This window comes from Vulpes vulpes, chromosome 5 (genome assembly GCF_048418805.1).
Source record: "Vulpes vulpes isolate BD-2025 chromosome 5, VulVul3, whole genome shotgun sequence".
Taxonomy (NCBI): Eukaryota; Metazoa; Chordata; class Mammalia; order Carnivora; family Canidae; genus Vulpes; species Vulpes vulpes.
The window spans coordinates 125806550-125828628 of NC_132784.1; the positions used below are offsets into that span (position 1 = coordinate 125806550).

General features: G+C 45.8%; 2 protein-coding genes across 3 annotated transcripts in view; one reads left to right on the forward strand and one right to left on the reverse strand.

Moving 5' to 3' along the window:
* The window catches only part of RINT1 (RAD50 interactor 1), a 32138-nt gene extending 30545 nt beyond the window's left edge, over positions 1-1593 (forward strand). For both annotated transcript variants that reach the window (XM_072759936.1, XM_072759937.1), the window contains exon 15: positions 232-1593. In XM_072759936.1, coding sequence (XP_072616037.1) covers positions 232-424 — 193 coding nt within the window. In that variant the 3' untranslated portion in view covers positions 425-1593. The remainder of the gene's footprint in view (positions 1-231) is intronic.
* On the reverse strand, positions 530-10332 carry EFCAB10 (EF-hand calcium binding domain 10). The gene is made up of 4 exons (XM_026006069.2): positions 10100-10332; positions 2274-2438; positions 2077-2164; positions 530-605 (listed from the first exon to the last, which is right to left on the reverse strand). Exons 1-4 carry the CDS (start codon positions 10206-10208, stop codon positions 569-571), a joined length of 399 nt encoding a protein of 132 aa, XP_025861854.1. The 5' UTR covers positions 10209-10332; the 3' UTR covers positions 530-568.
* Between the last annotated feature and the right edge of the window lie 11747 nt (positions 10333-22079).

Consider the following 22079-nt stretch of genomic DNA (forward strand, 5'->3'; position numbering starts at 1 on the left):
TTACAGTAATCTAATAAAATATAAACACTGTATAAATACATAGTCCTAATGTGTTAAAAGAGCCAAATAATAAATCCATAAATATATTTTATAGAGGACAATATGGACTAGCAGTGTAGGGAAGCTGTTTAGTTTCTGAAAATGACTACATTATGGAATAATGTGGATGATATATATATATATATACATCAGATATCTCATTTCGCTCCTGCCTTTTTTTCCCCCCCACAGTGTAAAAGAAGCCTGTATTGTTCTGAATCTGAATGTTGGTTCCGCCCTACTTCTGAAGGATGTCCTGCAGTCAGCTTCAGGCCAGCCCTCTGCCACAGCCGCATTAAATGAAGTTGGAATTTACAAACTGGCTCAACAAGATGTTGAGATTCTGCTTAATTTGAGGACAAACTGGCCTAACACTGGAAAATAATGCATCTTTTTTTGTTTTGGAGTTTTGGGTTTTAACAAAGAGGAAGACAAATTGGATTTCAAGTTAAATGACGATGTTCTGAATTAATGAAACTGGACAGTTGAAAACTTTACAGAATCATTTAATCTTGGACTTATAGTGTAATTAAAATGATGACCATATTTCCTCAGTCCTCTTGTTCCTAAGAAAACAAAAACGGAAAACTCAGAAGCCAGGAAAATGCAGAATAATTGCATTTAGAAATACATGTCTACTGAATAAGATACAAGAGCAGAGATAATAAATTACGACAAATTTTCATCCTATGCTAATTAAGGGAAACTGTTGTAGATAAACACAGCAAATAAATTTTTTAAAAAGTCACTTTAGAATGCATGTTTATAATTAGAAGTTCCTTCCTATCTGGCTTGGAAATTCACTGTATTTCCTATAAGAGAACATGAGATGGTGACTAAAATAGAATTGATTTCATTTTTCCACAAATGTCCTTATATTTGTTCTTCCTAGGGGCGCCTGGGTGGCTCAGTGGGTTAAACATCAGACTCCTGCTGTCAGCTCAGGTCATGATCTCAGGGTCCTCAGATCAAGAACCAAGTTGGGCTCTGTACTCAGCAGGGAGTCTGCTGGCTCTCTCTCTCTCTCCTCCCCCCCCCCCATGTGCTCATTATTGCTCTCTCTCATAAGTAAATTTTTAAAAATAAGTAAATAAATAGGGCAGCCCAGGTGGCTCAGCGGTTTAGCGCCGCCTTCAGCCCAGGGCCTGATCCTGGTGACCCGGGACCAAGTCCCATGTTGGGCTCCCTGCATGGAGCCTGCTTCTCCCTCTGCCTGTGTCTTGGCCGCTCTGTGTCTCTCATGAATAAATAAAATCTTTAAATAAATGAATGAATGAATAAAATCCTTCCTAGTTCCATTCCATATGACAGTGGGCAGCCTTTTCTTTTGGATGAAACATTTCAGGCCAGAGTACTGTGTTTCAGTCCTTCCTCCAGGGTAGTGATGGGAACTAAACACTTTTTAATATTTATGTAACTGGCAATGAAATGGGAATCTTAAGCTTTTTTTTCTTCCTACTTTTCCATGGCTTTGGACTCTAATGATTTCTGCCTGTGTCTCTGCCCCCCAGCCCTGTCTGTCATAAATAAATAAAATCTTAAAAAAAAAAAAAAGATTTTATTGGTTTATTCACAGGAGACACAGAAATGCAGAGATGTAGGCAGAGGGAGAAGCAGGCTCCATGCAGGGAGCCCGATGCGGGACTCAATCCGGGGACTCCGGGATCCCGCCCTGAGCCAAAGGCAGGTGCTCCAACACTGAGCCACCCAGGCATCCCTATTACTCCATATTTTATAGAGATTTTGCAACTAGTGTCTTGGGGTCAGAGTTTTTCTGTAGTACTAGCAGCCTGGGTCTTCTCTACCTCATTTTTTAAGAATTGCCGGGCTTTCCCATTGAGAAAAGAATGAAGCTGCCCCCGGAACTTCTAATTCCAGACTTTACTGTCACTCCTTGCTTTCTAGACAGGTGAAAGTTTCAAGGCAATGAAATGTTTGCCAAAAGGAGGAACTTCTGTTTTAAATTACTTTAAATTACATTGTACTTCAAAATCATGTCATACTATTTAAGTATCAGTCATGTAAAAATAAACTTACACTTCAGCTCTGAATTTATCCAAAGTTATTATATGTCCATCATCTATTAAAACTTCATCTTTATTCAACAGACCCAGGGTTTTTAGGGCTATAAAACCACAACGAGAAAAAAGGAAAATTTATGAAGCATTATTTTCAACTAGGGAAAGTTATGGAATGAGTGCAAACTATTACTTCAATTGGTAGATGATACTGACCTTCTTTGTACTGCACAAATGATATGGTGCCTTTACTTGAAGTGTCCATCATCTCAAACATAGCAACAATGTTAGAGTGATCCATAAAGAAAGGAAAGGCCACGCCTGTTATTTTGGCAATTCTCAGTCGTTCCAATATAGATATTAAATACTCTCTTGGTTTTTCTGTAAAAGAATAGTTTCAGTTCTTTCTGATATAAAATTAAGATCTATCACAAATGGAAATAGTCATTATTAAATAACTATGTTCAAGGTACTAGGCACTGGGTGAAAACCATGCTTACCTGAAAAACAATACATTAAACACATATAGAAAGTGCTCTATCCCAAATATGGGACCTGGGTATTTTTTAAATTTTTTATTATTCTTTAAAAAATTTTATTGATTTATTCATGAGAGACACACAGAGAAAGAGGCAGAGACATAGGCAGACGGAGAAGCAGGCTCCCTGCGGGGAACCTGATACAGGACTCAATCCCAGGACTCCAGGATCATGCCCTGAGCCCAAGGCAACGCTCAGCCGCTGAGCCACCCAGGCATCCACTGGTATTTTTTAAAACTGCTCAGGTGATTCTAATTTATAGACAAGTGTCAAAAACCAAAAGAAATAAAATTTTAAAAGTACAGCATGATGCAGGGAAGGTGGCCAGCGAAAAGAAAGGATAAAATGTAAATAAAAACAGAGACTCTTAGATTAATATAGTTTTCCATTAGGAAGCATAAATGTTCACTTCTAACATAAAAGCAGTAATTTGAATAAATAGGGTATCTCTCATTTAAGCAATATGAAAGATAAAAAAAAGATCAATCCATTTTCCAGAAATAATGCAGGTGGAAGCAGCTGCAGAAGGCGCAGCTTTTTAAGCAGAAGATGGAGCAGCTTAAATATGAATGCCACCCACTACACACACACAGTGATTATGTATTTCTTTTAAAAACTTTTTCTTGGGATCCCTGGGTGGCTCAGTGGTTTAGCACCTGCCTTGGGCCCAGGGCATGGTCCTAGGGCCCCGGGATCAAGTCCCACATCAGGCTTCCTGCATGAAGCCTACTTCTCCCTCTGCCTGTGTCTCTGCCTCTCTCCCTCTCTCTCTGTGTCTCTCATGAATAAATAAAAATCTAAAAAAAAAAAATTATAAAAAAAAAAAAAATAAAATAAAAAATTTTTCTTGGGATGCCTGGGTGTCTCAGCAGTTGAGCATCTGCCTTCGGCCCAGGGCGTGATCCTGGGGTCCTGGGATCGAGTCCCAAGTCAGGCTCCCTGCAGGGAGCCTGCTTCTCCCTCTGCCTATGTCTCTGCCTCTCTCTCCGTGTTTCTCATGAATAATAAATAAAATCTTAAAAAAATAAAAATATAAAAACTTTTCTTGAGAATTTTATATATTTATAAAAGTAGGAAAGTATAATGAACCCATCAATCAACTTTAACTTAAAATCTATGGCCAGTTTCATTTCATCATCATCTCACCCAGGTCCCCTCCTTCCTGTATTATCTTGAAGTAAATTACAGTGATAATATTCATTAATAAATATTTGAGCATATAACTCCAAAAGGTTAAGGACTTCTTTTGAGATATAACTGACATGTACCATTGTATAAGATAACATGTTGATTTGATACATTTATATCTTGCAGTATGACTGTCACTAACATTAGTTGACATCTTTATCACATCACATAAATTATTTCTTTTTTGGGGTGGGAATAATTAAGATCTAGTCTCTTAGCAAGCTTGATGTTTATAATACAGTAATATTGTCTGTAAGCACTATGCTGTGCATTGGATTTCCAAGGCTTCTCTACAAGTTGCAGGTGGAGCAACAGCTCTACACCCCCCCACCTTCCACCCAGTAACCATTCTACTGTTTTTACAACTTTGGCTTTTTTAGATTCCACATATAAGTGATATGCAGTATTTATCCTTCTCTGACTGAGCTCACTAGCATATCCTCAAGAGGCATCCATGTTGCAAATAGCAGGATCTCCTTCTTTCTCATGGCTGAATAATATTCCATTGTATAAATATACCACATCTTCATTATTCATTCATCTGTAGGCAGATGCTTAGGTTGTTTCCTTATCTTGGCTATTGTGAATGATGCAGCAATAAACAGGAGAGTGCTAGTATCTCCTTCAGATCCTGATTTCATTTCCTTTGGATATATACCCAGAAGTGGAAATGCTGGAGCACACAGCAGTTCTGATTTTAATTTTTTGAGTCACCCCCGTGATATTTTCTATAGTGGCTGTGCTAAATTACATTCCTACCAACAGTGCATGAGGGTCCCTTTTTCTCCACATTCTTGTTATCTTTGCCTCTTTTGTAACAGCCACTCTGATGTGTGGGGTGATATCTCGTGGTTTTGATTTGCATTTTCCTGATGATTAATGGTGTTAAACATCTTTGTATGTACCTGCAAGCAATTGTATGTCTTTTTTTTTTTTTTGGAAAAATGTCTATTTTGTTCCTCTGCCCATTTTTTTTAAGTCTATTTATTTTTTTTAGTAATCTCTATGCCCAATGTGGGGCTCAAACTCAAAATTGCAAGATCAAGAGTCGCATGCTTCCAAATGAGCCAGTCTGGAGCCCGCCTTGCCCATTTTTAAATCAGATTTTTTGTTACTGAGTTGTAGGCGTTCTTTATATATTTTAGACCTTTTTAAAAAAAATTATTTATTTATTCATGAGAGACACACAGAGAGAGGCAGAGACACAGGCATAGGAAGAAGCAGGCTCCATGCAGGGAGCCTGATGTGGGACTCGATCTCGGGACTCCAGGATCACATCCTGGGCCGAAGGCAGATGCTCAACTGCTGAGCCACCCAGTGGCTTAAAAAATAAAATAAAATCTTAAAAAAAAAAAAATCTCTCGTGCCTTTTTGAACAGATTTTAACAGACTATAGAAACAACTGGGTTACTAAAGGCAGTCACACCATGTATGCAATCTTCTGTTGATTCTCTCTAAACTATTTATCAAATTCAGAAAGGGCAAAAAGGCCAACTTTGAATTTCAGTTCACTACTTTTTAAGGACAGGGTAAGTAAATAATGTTAATGGAACTTGCGGTGTTTCTCTGATGAAGGATTTTTACTGTATATCCTTCAGACCGCACGAGATGTTATAATGTTTATGTCTGGAATCTATAATTTATACTCTGCCTGCATCTCAAAATATTTTGAAAATGCTTACAACAGAAATAATAAAGGTATTAACGTTAGGGGCACCTGGGTGGCTCAGCCAGTTAAGCGTCTGCCTTCGGCTCAGGGTCATGATCTCAGGGTCCCGGGATGGAGCCCCCCACATGGGACTCCCTGCTCCTTGGGCATCTGATGCTCCCTCTCCCTCCGCCTGCCTCCCTCTGCTTTGTGCTCTCTCTCCTTATACCTGCATATCTTTTATTTATTTATTTTTTTTAATTTTTTTTTTATTTGTTTATGATAGAGAGAGAGAGAGGCAGAGACACAGGCAGAGGGAGAAGCAGGCTCCATGCACCGGGAGCCCGACGTGGGATTCGATCCCGGGTCTCCAGGATCGCGCCCCGGGCCAAAGGCAGGCGCCAAACCGCTGCGCCACCCAGGGATCCCTATACCTGCATATCTTTTTAAAAAGATATTAACTCCAATAATTTTTTATTTTTAAGTGATCTCTCTATCCAACATGGGGCTTAAGCTCACAACCCCGAGAACAGGAGTTGTGTGCTACACCGACTGAGCCAGCAAGCCACCCCAAAAGATTTAACTTTTTAAAACAGGAAGGGATGTGCCTGGGTGGCTCAGTTGCTTAAGCATCTGCCTTCAGCTCAGGTCATGATCTTGGGATCAAGCCCTGCATCAGGCTCCTTACTCAGCGAGGAGTCTACTTCTCCCTCTCCCTCTAACCCTTCCCAGCCCGTGCTCACTCACTTGGCTCCTTCAAATAAAAAAATAAAATATTTTTTAAAATTAAAATAAAAAAATAAAGAAATAAAACATGAAGGGAAGATCCAAATATTACTATCCACCTAAGTTATTATATAAAAGTCAGCTGATAATGACAGTTTTCCAAGGGAAACAAAACCTCAAGTTCAACATCTTAATAATAGCTAATATTTATTGAGCCCTCACTACGTGCTTGGTATTCCACATAACCAACACTTTCCTAAGACCCACAGCTAGTATAAGTCCAGGCAGTGTGTTCCCTAAAATTTGCAGGCTTTATCATACTCTGCTAACTGAAATATGGGAAGCACTGGACTCCCCAAACCTACTCAGCTATGATAGTCTCTAGAGTTTTCCACCTCTATAACTCTCAAAGATATCTTTTTTTTTTTTTAAGATTTTATTTATTTATTCATGAGAGACAGAGACACAGGCAGAGAGAAAAGCAGGCTCCATGCAGGGAGCCCGATGTGGGACTCAATCCTGGGACTCCAGGATCATGACCTGAGCCAAAGGCAGACGCTTAACCACACTGAACCACCCAGGTGTCCCTCTCAAAGATATCTTATCCTCACTCAGCAGCATCTCTCATCTGGGTTACAACTGTCTCCTTTTTATTTTATTTTATTTTATTTTATTTTATTTTATTTTATTTTATTATTTTATTTTATTTTTTAAGATTTTATTTACTTATTCATGAGACACACACACACACACACACACACAGATAGAGGCACAGGCAGAGGAAGAAGCAGGCTCCATGCAGGGAGCCCGATGTGGGACTCGATCCCGGGTCTCCAGGATCACGCCCTGAGTTGAAGGCAGGCATTCAACCGCTGAGCCACCCAGGCATCCCCAACTGTCTCCTTTTTAAAAATGAAATTCTAATTTTATGAAAGGCCTCCCCTAAGCATTTATACTGTCTCCTTCTACAGCACAGAACTGTCACTAGGAAGTGACACATTTTCCTACCGAATGACTTCAGGTTATGTTAGGTTTTGCTATTAAATGAGTTATGAAAATCTGTTGGTTTTCAGAGCGTTTACAATTTTGAAGTTGAAGATGAAGGATTGTAGACCTGTCCCCTCAACAGCAGGAATGCAATCAAACTGTGTGGTCTTATTTTCCATAAATCCCTTACAATCCAAGGTTTTCAAACTGGGATACATGTCATAATGCCAGAGGTTTCATAAAGACCCAAGAGAACACAGTGTTTCCTCCTGAGAATGAATCATATCGAGGTGAGAAAAATGTGATGTTTATAATAAGAAATGGATAGATCTGTAGGAGAACAAGACTTGTAAATTTTTAGGGTAAAACAAGTTATTCCAAAGAAACTTGTTAGCAGCATCAGGCTAAGGTCTGACACCAAAAGTACAAGTCCTCTCTCCTCTGCTCCTCAGGGGATCCAGGCAGGGAACGTTGAGACGCACCGCCCTGTACCTGGGACACCAGCCAAACCCTCATTGGCTCTCCCTATTTCTTCCCCTGTGGTTTGCCCTGCCCTCCCCATCCTCTTTGGAGTTTGCAGAGATGTCTCAAGAAATTTACACTGTTACAGGAGGTAAGGTAACAGCATTTCAGTTTCTTACAATGATAATTATTTAAATTCTGAATGTGATGGGATTGTGTTACTAACCGTGTATCTGCTACCAGACTTCCCCTTCCTATTCTCTGCTGAATGTGTCTTTATCTTAGATTCTCTTTTCCCCATCATGCCTTCCACAGGTTAATTCATCTCCCACAGGTGAGTTCAAAACCTTTTATGTTAAAAGGAAAAAATGAATCCCTGAGATACTACATTGGTTGACATCAGAAAGAGCTTGAGAGAAGGAGGCCAGGAAAGAAGCAGGAGACAGGAAAAAAAATCTACAAATTAAGAAAGACCACAAAGTACCTACCAGCACAGTGGATTAGGAAAAAACAAAGATGAACCCACTTCAAGGCATATAAACATTTAGAACACCAGGGATAAAATAAAAAGACAATCCTAAAAACTTCCAGGGGAAGAAAAAAAGTCTTAAACACGTCAAGAATCTGATGATGTCTTGACATCAGACTCTTTAGAGCAACAGTGGCAACTAGAAGACATTAGTGCAATGCCCTCCAAATTCTGAGGGCAATATTCTCTAACCAGGAATTGTATCTACCCTAGTTATCGTCATATTTGAGTGTAGGATGAGACATTTTTCAGATAGGAGTTCTCAAAATATTTACCGCTCCAATGAAGCACACTCTCAGGGAGCCATATCTAGAGGATATGTTCCCCTAGAGGAAGAGGGGAAAAAAGCAAAAACAGAGGGAGACCCAAGACCATAAAACAAACAGGCTGTAAGCACAGGAGAGGTGAAGAGGATTAGTGTCAGAGAGAGGGAAACCCCTGAAGTCCGGCCATCCAGCAGGGCGGCTGAGCCATCTGGCCAGCTGGGAGCCGAGAACAGAGAGCTGGGGGATGTGTTCCGGATGAATCTCCTTTCCTACTGAGAGGAGATCTCTGCTTGGGACAAAAAAGAGGATATTGATGAATCAGTGGTAATGACACAGAAAAATGTAAGTAAACATTTAAGGGGCAGCCCCAGTGGCTCAGTGGTTTAGCACCTGCCTTCAGCCCAGGGCCTGACCCTAGAGACCCAGGATCAAGTCCCACGTCAGGCTCCCTGCATGGAGCCTGCTTGTGCCTCTGCCTCTTCCTCTCTCTGTGTCTCTCATGAATAAATAAAAATCTTAAAAAAATTTTTTTTAATGTAGTATTATGAACTTCAGGGAAATCAATAAAGGACATAATCCTAGCATCTTTCTGCTACGGCCATCCTACTGTATGCACCAGCTGTGGATATTTGCCTAATAATAATAATAATGTAAATTCTGAATACTGGCCACACCAAAATCGAATTCTAACCTTATTGGCAAGGTGGGGGTGAGGGGGAACAGGTGTGAGCGTGCCCACGCCCACGCGCGTGCATGCGTGTAGGAGAGCTGAAGTCTCACCTTACCTAGTATAAAGCTGAATCTGGACCTGGAGGGCTGGGGGGACATTGGTAAGTAGCAGCACAAGTCTGTGACTTAGGAACATCAGGGTCAACAGCTAAAGGAGCTGGAAATCATTTGTTCTGTAGAGCAGGAATCCGGGACAGGGAGGGAAATGCTGTCATTCACTATGAGCCTTGGAGTAGTTTTTGATTTTAAACCTTGTAGGGGGGATCCCTGGGTGGCTCAGCGGTTTCGCGCCTGCCTTTGGCCCAGGGCGCTATCCTGGAGTCCTGCATCGGGCTCCCGGCACGGAGCCTGCTTCTCCCTCTCCCTCTGCCTGTGTCTCTGCTTCTGTCTATCATAAATAAAAATAAATCTTTAAAAAAAATAAACCTCGTAGGTATGCTTTTATAAATCAAAATGAAACATCTGCTGGAGGACGCCCGGGTGGCTCAGGGGTCGAGCGTCTGCCTGCGGCTCGGGTCGTGACCCCGGGGTCCCCGGATCGAGTCCCGCGTCGGGCTCCCTGCCTGGAGCCTGCTTCTCCCTGTGTCTGTGTCTCCGCCTCTCTCTGTGTCTCTCGTGAATAAACAAACAGAATCTTAACAAGAAGAGACATCTGCTAGTTGCCAGGCAGAGGGATGTTATTCATTATTATTCATTTATTACTTCTCCCCCGCGCGCCGTAGGATCGGTACTTCCTCCCCATCTTCCAGAAGGGGAGACTGGAGGCAGGCCGCCCCCCCGCCTCCCTCCCACCGCGGGGCCCCCGCGCTCGCCCACGCCCGGGCCACGCCAGCCCCAGGAGAGGAGGCCACGGCGCCGGCCGAGACGCGGGCGAGCGCGGGGCGGGGGTCCCGGGGAGGGAGCCGGCGGCCGCGCGGGAGACCGGGCTGCGGGGAACCGAGCGCCGGAGGGGCAGGCCAGACTCTCACCAGGCCGGAAGAAGAGCAGAGCGCTGGTGAGGTAGCTCAGCAGCTCCATAATCCGATGTTTCTCCAAATAATTCCTGGCCTCCTGCTCCCGGCTGCCGCCCGCCTGCATGGCGCTGCGTGGGGGCGTTGCTAGGCGACCGGGCGGCGTCGCGGCCGGCGGGCTCCACCCCCTCCGCCCGGCGCGGTCGGGTGACGCGCCTCCGGGAGGGGGCGACTCCGGGCGTGGAGCGAGGAAGCCGCGGCGGCGGGGGCGGGGCCTCGCGGCGATGTGGGCGGAGCCTCGCGGCGATGGGGGCGGCCCTAGCTGTGTGGGCGGGGCCTCGCAGCGGGGGCGGCCTCGCGGTGGTGTGGGGGGGCTCGTGGCGATATGGGCGGGGCCTCGTGGTTGTGTGGGCGGGGCCTAGTGGCGGGGCGGGGCTTAGCGGTGGTGTGGGCGGGGCCTCGTGACGTGGCGGGCCTCGCGGTGGCGTAGGCGGGGCCTCATGGTGGTGTGGGCGGGGCCTCGTGGCGGGGGCGGGGCCTCACGGAGGCCTGGGCGACCGTGCAGACCCCCCTGAGGGCGCACGCGCCGGCAGCCGCGGGCTGGGCCTGATTGCCCTTTCCTGTTTTTGTCTCTAGCACCCAGCTCGGAACTTGTTGATCCGGTGAATGAGACCTCGGGGTCTAATAACAGGATGAACTGATAACAGAGGGGCTTGTGTAATTGCAGGGGGTGCAGTGGAGAGGACCCCCTGCCTGCAGCACAGCGTGGGCCGCGGGGCGGGAAAACCGCACTTTCCTCCCCCGATTGTGGGTCCGGAAGGATGCTGGGATCCTGAGCTGGATCCTGAGCTCCCACCTCTCTGCTGGCCTGACAGAGACCCCCGGGCAGGAGAGGGAGAGCCGCCGAGTAAGACGGGGTGCAGGTGCGGGGAGGCCGCCACGCAACTGCTGTTGTAGCTTGGAAGCTAGACTCTAGGCTGGGACTTCTGTCCCTGAGGCCCGGGCTCTGAAGTCTGAGCTGTCCCTCAACAGGCACTTCAAGGAAGGAAAAGACAAATGGCCAATAAACATCTGAAAATATTCTCAGCCTCTTCAGCAATCCTGTAAACGAATTAAAACTGCAAGAAAATGCCGTTCGACGCGTACCGGACTGGTAAAAGGAAGTTGGATAACATCGAGGGCTGGCGAGGATACAAACAAGACGGTGATGTTGGGAGCGTCAGTTAGAACATCCACTTTGGGAAAACTATTTGGAATTATGTTGATGATACAAGCATGTTTCTGCGCTATGACGCAGAGGCCCCTCCTAGAGCAGCTCTTGTCCAGGTGCGCCAGGATGTAGATCCAAGGGGGGTCACAGGCTGTTCATGACAGCAAACACTGACAACAGTCCCGAAGTTCATCAAGAATAAATGGATTAGGGGCGCCTCAGGGGTTGAGCGTCTGCCTTTGGCTCAGGGCGAGATCCCAGAGTCCCGGGATCGAGTCCTACATCGGGCTCCCTGCAGGGAGCCTGCTTCTCCCTTTGCCTGTGTCTCTGCCTCTCTCTCTGTGAAATAAATAAAATCTTAAAAAAAATACAATGGATCAAAAAAACTATGGTATATTACCAATGGAATGCAAGCATTGCAACAACGCATTGTAGCTACTTGCAATGATATAGGTGAATCTCAAAAGCATCTTATTGTCTATTGTCTCCAGAATACTGCTATAGAAATCAATTTATATAAAGCTTAAAAACATACAGAACTAAATAATATATTCTTTACAGATTATAACATATGTAGGAAATCTATTAAGAAATGCAAGGAGACACCCGGGTGGCTCAGCAGTTAAGCGTCTGCCTTCAGCCCAGGGCATGATCCTGGAGTCCCAGGATGGAGCCCCCTGTCAGGCTCCCCACAGGGAGCCTGCCTCTCCCTCTGCCTGTGTCTCTGCCTCTCTCTGTGTCTCTCATAAATAAATAAAATAAAACCTTAAAAAGAAAGAAAGAAAGAAAAGAAAGAAAGAAAGAGAGAAAGAAAGAAAGAAATGCCAGGGAATTATACACAAATTCAGTGTAGTGTTTGCCCTGGAGGGAAAGGAAAGGGAATGGGATTTGGGGGGACTATCCTGAGGATTTTAGGTGTAATGGCAATAAGATTTTTCTTTACCTGAGTGGTGGGTGTGCAGGTGTTCCTGGACGATGATTCTTCATGTGTATTTTACAAATTTTAAAATCTCAGCATTTAATAACAATAATTTTTAAGCAGTTGAAAAATAGAGGATGGAGCGAAGAACCAGGAAACTGAACCAAGCCTGAAACAGAAGGTAGCTGAGGTGCTGAGAACATGTGGGACTGAACCTTTAGAGGTTGGGCCTCCCTTGAGAATTCTGTGCCCCGAGCATCTGAGAAAACTAGAGAAGGAGACTGGATGGCCAGTGGTTGGGAGATTGGTACAACCTTGAGCGAAGGGTGGGGGGACGATGCTCTTTGTCTTCAAAGTCTGAAGTAGGTGTTCCAAGAAGGAGGAATCATTTCTCTGAAATGATCTGAAAATCGTGTGCCCAAATTTGCAACACAGCTTAGGTTTCTAAGAAAGAGAATATTTCAGGATGATGTGGGAGAGTGCTTTGCTAACTTTTTAGCAGCAGCCTCCTTTGAAGAAATCATTCGTGGAATCCGCACACGTAGAACAGATAAAGGCGAGCACTGTGTCAGGATTCACATACAATGACGGGGTCCCATTATCTAAGCTCCTTTGATTGGACATCCTGGCGACAGAATTAACTGGAGCCTAGAGAGCCCTGCTAGAACGAGGCTGACAAAGCAGATGCAGTACTCCAGGGCCTGTGGACCCTAAGGGCCAGATTGGACCCCTGGTTCGTATTGGGTTCTGGGGAGAATCTGAAACTACTGATGTGGGGTTTTATTCTTCAATGTGTGTGTGTTTTAAAACTTTTATTTATTTATTTATTTATTTGGGGGAGAGAGAGAGAGAGTGAGAGAGTAAAAGTGGGGGGGGGGGAGAGGGAGAAGCAGACTCCCCACTGAGCCGGGAGCCTGATATGGACCTGGATCCCAGGGCTCTGAGATCATGGCCTGAGCCAAAGGCAGACGCTTAACCGACTGAGCCATCCAGGCTCACCTCTTCAATGTGTTTTGAACCTTCTTTTGGGGACTTGCTTTATGCTCCCTGGTGGAGGTGACAGGGGAGCACAAACAGCAAAGCCTAACATACGTGCCCCCCTTCAAATCATGACCACCTAATACTTGACCCTTCAGGGGTGACCGAAGCTGTGTGATCACTGTGGGCAGTGACTCTGGCTCAGCACAGTGAGGCCAGGCAATGGCCGGTGGATGGAAACGGAGAGAGACCCAGTTGGTTAAGTATCAGGCCCTGGGTTTTGGCTCCAGGCAGGATGCCAGGGGTTGTGGGACAGAGCCCTCAGCCGGGCTCCGTGCTCCTCAGGGGGTCTGCTGCTCCTGCTCCCTCTGCTCCTCCCTGGCTCGTGCTCACTCTCTCTCTCTAATAAATAAATAAAATCTTTTAAAAAAAAACTGTCCGGAGTGTTGCTCAATGGCCGGGGGGGGGGGGTGGGGGGGTGGGGGGGTGGAGAAGAGTGCACGGTGGTGCCCTGGAGACAGGGGCCTCGGCCTGGGGCCCTGAGCTCCAGGCCTTTGGGCCTCTCCCTTGGATCTTCATTTCCTCTCCGTGGCTCCTCGGTCCTTGAGAATAGCTCTGCTCTTTGAGCCTCAGATGACACTAGAACCGCGACCCCGAGACGCAGCAGTCTGAGCCCCCCGGGCCTGGAGTCTGGCCAGGCCCGCCCTTGGCTCCCCGGCCTGCTCCGCCTGGCCTGGCTCCTCTGTGCGCTGCACCGCGGCGGCCCCAGAGGCCCGGGGAACAGTCCCCGCCCAAGAGAAGGTCCAGGTGCCACCTAGTGGAGTTGGCGATCGCGGTTGATGCCCTTCCTTAAGCCACTTTGGGCTTAGCATCATGGGCTGGGTCCTTCTCAGCCTCCCCATCGCCCTCCTCCTCTTGTTGCTAATCCCTTCGCTGGTTTGGGGAGCAACTCCTGGGGGAGCGTTAGTGCAGGGGCTCCCAGTCGGACTGCACCTTAGAACCAGAAAGTACTAGGCTGAGCCCCATTCGGGGCACCTGACGTGGACTCTCTTGAGTTGGGGCCTGAATATTGGCAGTTCTGTTGTTGTTTCAAACAGCATGATCCAAGCATAATTAACATTGAACAGACCACACATTTTTAAGGTGTACTCTTTTTTTTTTTAAAGATTTTATTTATTTATTCGTGAGAGACACACACACACAGAGAGAGAGAGAGAGGCAGAGACAGAGGCAGAGGGAGAAGCAGGCTCCCTGCAGGGAGCCCGATGTGGGACTCGATCCCGGGACCCCAGGATCACACCCTGGGCTGAAGGTGGGCACTAAACTGCTGAGCCACCCAGGGATCCCCCGACCACCTCTCTTTACAGCAGTTTTACCACTGGCCATTAATAACCTTGCCATCTTGGGCAAAACATCTAAATTCTCTGCCTCAGTTTCCCCATGGGTATACCGAGAATAACTTCTCTTCCTCACAGTGGGGTGTCTTGAGGACCAAATGAGCTACTTAATGTAAAGCTATTTTTAAAAAAATGGTGCCTGGCATGTACTAAACGCTACATAAGTGTTTGCTTTTTTTTTTTTTTTTTATGATAGTCACACACAGAGAGATAGAGAGGCAGAGACACAGGCAGAGGGAGAAGCAGGCTCCATGCACTGGGAGCCCGACGTAGGATTCAATCCCTGGTCTCCAGGATCGCTCCCTGGGCCAAAGGCAGGTGCTAAACCGCTGCGCCACCCAGGGATCCCAGTGTTTGCTATTATTATCTTAATAGTCTTGTTAAAATGAGAAGGGGAAATCATGGCTAAGGCCCGGGAGTCTCTACAACCCCTGTCCGCAGGCCGTCCCACTTGGTTCCCCACTGTAGGACTTTCTGGGGTAACATTTCTGATTTTGTATTGCAGCTTTAAGAAACTACAGACTCTTGGTTCTGTGTGACCATGCGGGAGGAGCTAAAGGTCTATTTGCTTTACACTCAGAAGTTCTCCTGCAGGGGCACCTGGGTGGCTCAGTGGATCGAGCTCAGGTCATGATCCTTGGGTCTTGGGATCAAGCCCCAGGTCAGGCTCCCTGTCAAGCTTCTCCCTCTGCTTGCATTCTCTCTCTCTCTCTCTGTGTCAAACAAATAAAATCTTAAAAAAAAAGTTCTCTCGTAGATCCCAAGACAGATGTAAGGTTGGAACTTGAGGATTTTATTTTCACCAGGTTGTTTTACTGGTGAGATGCATTTTATGAGTTTATTTATTTATTTATTTATCTAACGTTTAAAAAGAAACAAACAAAAACCAGAACAGTGTCTAAACATGACACCGTATTAATCTTTGGACTAGATAGGGCTACGACAGGAGCCTGCTGTCACTGTGTGTCTGTGATGTGATGTAGCAGGTACGCAGGATAATGGGAGCTCCGGTCTCAGAAATTCCATGTCAGTCTTTGTGAGAGGGTGACATTTGATCGTCTGACACAGTGCTCCAACTACCCAGAAGTGGTGTCCAGTTTCTTTATTCTTCACTGACCTAAAAAAGCAAAAATGCTAAACAAATGTTTGTAGATACTGGTTTTTTTAAATTTTATTTATTTATTATTTATTTTTTAATTTTTTATGCAGATATTGTTAAGCACAAATTTAGATCTATTTTACAGGACATGAAAGCTTATGTCAAGACATAGGTCTTGACATATGTCAAGACAGTGGCCACGGTACAAAGGATAGCACGAGAAGATTGGGATAATGGATCTCGGGCTGTGGTACCCTTTACAGTACCTTATATATATATAAAAGGTATTGTGTATATATACATATATATATATTTTAATTTTTTTTTATTAATTTTTATTTTATTTTATTTATGATAGTCACAGAGAGAGAGAGAGGGGCAGAGACACAGATGGAGGGAGAAGCAGGCTCCATGCACCGGAAGCCTGATGTGGGACTCGATCCCGGGTCTCCAGGATTGCGCCCTGGGCCAAAGGCAGGCGCCAAACCGCTGCGCCACCCAGGGATCCTATATATTTTTTTAAATTCTGAAATAGTTTAAGACTCACAAGAAGGGGCAGCCCCGGTGGCCCAGCGGTTTAGCGCTGCCTTCAGCCCAGGGTGTGTGATCCTGGAGACCCGGGATTGAGTCCCATGTCAGGCTCCCTGAGTGGAGCCTGCTTCCCCCTCTGCCTGTGTCTCTGCCTCTCTCTCTGCGTCTGTCATGAATAAATAAATAAAATATTAAAAAAAAAAAAGGACTCATAAGAAGTTGCAAAATAGTGCAAAAAGTTCTGTGTGTCCTTCCTTTGGCTCTTCCCAATGACAGTACGTCACATAACCATAGAACATCACTTTTGAACTAGAAAATCAAACTATACTCAGATGTAGACCTCATTTACATTTCACTAGTTTTTACCTGAACTCTTTTCTTTTTCTGTTCTGTTGTACTTCTTCTTTGTCGTCTTCTTCTTCTTCTTCTTCTTCTTTTTTTAATAATCTCTACACCCAACATAGGCCTCGAACTTATGACCTCAAGATCAAGAGTTGGAAGCTCCACCGACTGAGCCAGCCAGGTGCCCCTGTTGTGTATCATTTTGGGCTACTTTTGTATTTCAGAATATCATATAAACTGAACCTCGTTTTATAAACTGAGACTAAATGTAACTTCTATCACACTCACTGGGTCTATTGAAGCTTGAATTAGGTCCACCAAATTAAAACCCAGAAGAAAATTTCTGAACAACAATGTTCTTTGCGCTTCTCACTTACTTGTGTGATGGATGACCAGATGATTTACTATTTACACAGTTTACCTGGGGAATCGAGGACCCTTTTCCAAAAGGCTTTCCCACTCACTGGCTGTGTGATCCTCAATTACTTGACGTCCATAAACTTTGGTTTCTCATCTGTAAAATGGAGGCAATAATCTCACCTATCTCATAGAGTTATTGCAAAGATTAAATTAGAAAAGATGTGAAACACATCACTGTGCTACTACTCTTACTACCACCACTGCCACCATCACCACCAGGACCACCAGGGAAATCCTTATTCTTTTGGCCACTTTCATTTTGTTAGAGCTGGGGGTCTGCTCCGGGTGCAGACTGGAAGTCTTGAGTCTCCTGGCAGTTGGCAGATAGTGGGGTCGAGAGAAGGGTGTGGTGTCTCATGGCTGCGATGGTGGCCAGGTCGCATGCAATCCTGTCTTCCCTGGCCGAAACTGAGAATGCATTTCCCCCAATATACTACTGCATTGATGTCAGACTTCAAGAGCATTGTGGATTTATGGGCTTTTGTGGGTTGTCCTACAGCCTAATCACCCTTGACACTACATTTAAATGGAAGAGTATATTAGGTTCCAAATGAAGCATTTGGAGCACAGCCCACAGAGTGGGGATGGCTTTTACAAGAAAGATAGATAATTGCTTCGTATATTATTTTTCTGAAACTAAGAGACCCACTTTGCCCCAATGCCCTTTTTAAGCAGAAATAAGTTTAAAAGACAAATGAAAAGCAGTAAAAAAAAAATTGTTGGCTTGAATATTGGTCATTTCTAAGTGATAGCAAAGTTCTTCTTTCTGCTCTTACTAATGGATTAAATTATTGTGTGTAGTTTGACATGAATTAATATAGTATCACTGGTTATAAGCGTGTCTGTCCCACTGGCCAACATCAGGGCGGCCTGGAGCTGGCTTGTTCAGACTCGGAGGACTCACCTGTGTTCTTCTCCCCCCTCTCTGTGTTCAGCAAAGTTGTGCTGGTAGCTTGCAATGGGTAGGTCACGGTGGCTGTATTTAACGTCGCAGAAATCAGCAAACGCTTCACCTGTCACTCCCAATAGCCAGATATTCTACTTTATCGCCACACCATTGACTCCTCCATTTTTTAAAAAAAAGATTTTGTTTTTAAGTAATCTCTCCACCCAACATGGGGCTGGAACCCACAGCCCTGAGATCAAGAGTGTCATGCGGGCCCCACTGAGCCAGCCAGGCACCCCAGTTGCTTCATTTTTTTAATTCGACACTTATTGTGTGCCTGTCACTCTTTCAGAAACCATGTGGCACTGAACAAGACAGCTCCTTGAACCCGCAAGGGGATCCCCAAAGGTAAATTTGAAATCCAAGGAAACATGAAATATGCATGGTTTGAAAGAAAAAGCGCCTGCATGTCAGCATCACCCGTTTGCATCACCAACACAAAGGGGCCCCTGGGAGAGCTCCCCGGTGAAGGAGGACGGCCTTGGGCCTTGAAAGCCACCCCCGGGAAGTCCATTTCTAACCACCTCCGGAGAGTGGAGTCACTGTCATCAATTCCCTTTGCTCACGTTCAGTTTTTCTCTGGTCCTATTTCCAGACTCTTTAAGCTTCCAAAGCCCAAACACTACTCTGCCAAACGCAAATGTGAGATGACTCAATGGTTCTCATCCATTTCCGTCATTACTTAGGCCCCGATATTATCCTTACTGAAATTTTAAACACATCAACGCAACACACGCAAGGGAACATTCTGCAGGCTACGATGAGAAGAGAGAGCTCATGCCTCGTCCCAGCCCCCTCTCACCGCAAGCTCTACCTTTCTCTGCTGAGTCTGGTAACCCTGAATCCTGAATCTCAGTGTCCCATTTCATTTTTCTAGAAAATAACCCCTCTGTCTCCAGCTGGGGGAACAGCAGTTGCCTGGCTGCGTGAGAGAGGTGACGGGGCTCACAGGGGTCCGACAACCTCCTGTGAGACTTTCACCCTCTTCTCCATCCTCAACCCATAGCTGCCCCCTCCCCTCTGTGGCAGCTCCTGCCCCCCAACCCCCTGGGGTAGGGATCTGGGGGGAAATGGGCCTCTCAGTAGTATTCTCCTTAAACCACCTTGTCACTTTCTTCTTTGCACTGACACAATTATTGCTCTAAGTCGGCTATTTGCTTTTTGAGTCTGTGTGTAAACTTTTCAACGTCAAAATGCACAGTGAAAGGAGCAACTCTTCAGCACCCAACCTGATAAATATTTCGCCAACGATTATATTCATTTAGCAAGTTCCCAGGTCAAGCACTTCCTGCACCAGAAACCTCCCTCGTGCCCCCGCAAAGGGAACAGCTATTCTACAGATCCGGCTCTTGGTATTCCTGGCTTTAATCACCAAGGTTACTCTGAATGCCAATTCATTAATTAAAATGTTGAACAGTGCTGGGCTCAGCACAGACCTGGCGGGAACACCCTCTAAATGCTTGAAGGTGAGCGCCCCGCGGCACCCTCTCAGCAGACTTAAGTCTGTCTTATACCCAAGGGCTGTGTATCTAGTCCATATCAAACGTTTCTGAGCATATTGAGTTGGACAAAACCAAAAGACTTGCAAACATTGCGAACAAAACCAAAAACATGCATCTGATTTCTTTTTTTTCAAAAGAAAAGCTCTCAGATCATGGTTTCCTCCCTGCTCTTGTCACTTGTATGGGGCTGTCTCTGCCTTTAGCCCGTTTTGATTATGTGACAAACTTGTTATCCTATCCCTGTCAGCCCCCAGTGGGTCTGTATTACTCAGGAAAATGGGTAGATGCATAGTGTGCGTGTGTGTGTGTGTGTGTGTGTGTGTGTGTGTGGGTGGGTGGGTGTGTGTGTGGGGGTAGTTAGTAATAGGAACTGGCTAGGAAATCAGATAGGGAAGTGAAGGGAGTTGGGAGAAACAGAAAATCCTGATACAGGCTGCACAAGCTCCTATTTTTCTAGCAGCGTCCACAGTGCTTGCTCAGGCCTCAGAGGAAGCAAACGCTTTGCTTTGGTGATGGTGATGTTTGCTTTGATTAGAGATTCACTGAAACATTTGAAAGTGAAAGGGAAACCCAGAATACATCCCAAAATTTCTTAAGTGGAGAGAACTTTTCCAATAGTTAGGACCTTAGATAGGATCGGTGTTTCGCGATGTCACAACGGAGGCAACACCTCGCAGCTGTTGGCGAGCTTCCCGCAGAGGCTCTGAACGGACTCAGACTTTCATGGGATTGATTTAGTTTTTGAGATATTCAGCTTTTTTGTGCTTTCCTCATTTAGTTGTCTAGGTGAGTGGCTCATGAGGATGCACCGAATAGAAAATACACTTATTAAAATACATTCCTGGCAACTTCACTCAGAACCAGGGATCTAGGGCAGCCCCGGTGGTGCAGCAGTTTGGCGCCACCTGGGGTGTGATCTTGGAGACCCGGGATCGAGTCCCACATCGGGCTCCCTGCATGGAGCCTGCTTCTCCCTCTGCCTGTGTCTCTGCCTCTCTCTCTGTGTCTCTATGAATAAATAAATAAAATGTTAAAAAAAAAGAAGAACCAGGGATCTATAAGACCTGCACGTCCTGGGGCCCCTGGGGGGCTCAGCCATTGAGCATCTGCCTCCAGCTCAGGGCGTGACCCCGGGGTCCCGGATCGAGTCCCGCATCGGGCCCCCCATGGGGAGCCTGCTTCTCCCTCTGCCTGGGTCTCTGCCTCTATCTCTCTCTGTGTCCCTCATGAATAAATAAATAAAATCTTTCTTAAAAGATTTTCTCAGAGGTCTAGGTTTGGAGAACACAGGCTGCATAGGCTCCTTCAGAGTGGAGTTAGAAGACCCCTGGGCTCAGGCAGTGATGGGTGGCCGGTCCCAGACAAAGCTCAAAACAAATGGATCTGTGAAGCCCTTGGTGCTAGAAGCAGCACACTGAGGTTTTGTGATTGCGAATTCTCCAACTGCACAGACATTTATTTGCAGGGGCTTACTGCATGCCAAGGTTCACATCTGCTAGCCCTGGGTTTCTTTTCTGCACAGCAGTGAAAATATCCACTTGGGCCTGAGGCAGAATGATCAGAAATGTGCCTGACTTTGCCCTGGAGCTGTCATGGCCCTGCTCTGCCCTCGGTGTGCTCAGGCCACTCTCTCAGGTTGTCTGCTCCCGGCCAGGACCCTGCTTTGATCACCAATCTCAAATGTGCTGTCACTACTGTGACAATCCAGTTTCACTAATAATTACTTCTTCTTATTATTATTTTTAAAGATTTAAATTATTTAGGGATGCCTGGGTGGCTCAGTGGTTTAGTGCCTGCCTTCGGCCCAGGGCGTGACCCCAGGGTCCCAGGATTGAGTCCTGCATCGGGCTCCCTGCATAGAGCCTGCTTCTCCCTCTGCCTGTGTCTCTCTCTCTCTGTCTCTCTCTCTCTCTGTGTCTCATGAATAAATAAATAATATCTTTATTTGACACATAGAGAGCACAGTAGACACAGTGCCAGGCAGAGGGAGAAGCAGGCTCCTGCTGAGCAGGGAGCTGGGTGCAGGGCTTTATCCCAGGATCCTGAGATCATGACCTGAGCCAAAGGTAAGTACTTAACTGACTGAGCCACCCAGGTGCCCCTCAAATCCATTTTTGCTTAAATAGACTCTTAAAGTTTTTTAATATGCTTCAGTTTATCTTTTATTTTTTTTTAATTTTTATTTATTTATGATAGTCAAACACAGAGAGAGAGAGAGGCAGAGACACAGGCAGAGGGAGAAGCAGGCTCCATGCACCGGGAGCCCGATGTGGGATTCGATCCCGGGTCTCCAGGATCGCGCCCCGGGCCAAAGGCAGGCGCCAAACCGCTGCCCCACCCAGGGATCCCCTCAGTTTATCTTTTAACATTACAAACACATGTTTGGGTTCACCTCCCTCTTGCCTTCTCAAAGCCTTCCCTTTTCTTTTTTTTTTTTTTTGAGAGAGAGCACGAGCACCTGAGTTGGGGGAGGGGCAGAGGAAGAGGGAGAAAGAGAATCTTTTTTTTTTTTAAGATTTTATTTATTCATGAAAGAGGGAGGGGGGCAAAGACAGAGGCAGAGGTAGAAGCAGGCTCCATGCAGGGAGCCTGATGCAGGCCTGTATCCTGGGACCCCAAGATCACGCCCTGGGCTGAAGGGAGGTTCTAAACCT

Bases quoted from the DNA above. Each gene is read 5' to 3' on its own strand.
- EFCAB10 (XM_026006069.2), bottom strand. From the start codon at position 10,208: ATGCAGGCGGGCGGCAGCCGGGAGCAGGAGGCCAGGAATTATTTGGAG. The intron at 2,439-10,099 runs GTGAGAGTCTGG...ATTCTTTTACAG, and splicing joins TCTGCTCTTCTTCCGGCCTG to AAAAACCAAGAGAGTATTTA. The intron at 606-2,076 runs GTAAGTTTATTT...TTGTTTTCTTAG, and splicing joins GATAAATTCAGAGCTGAAGT to GAACAAGAGGACTGAGGAAA.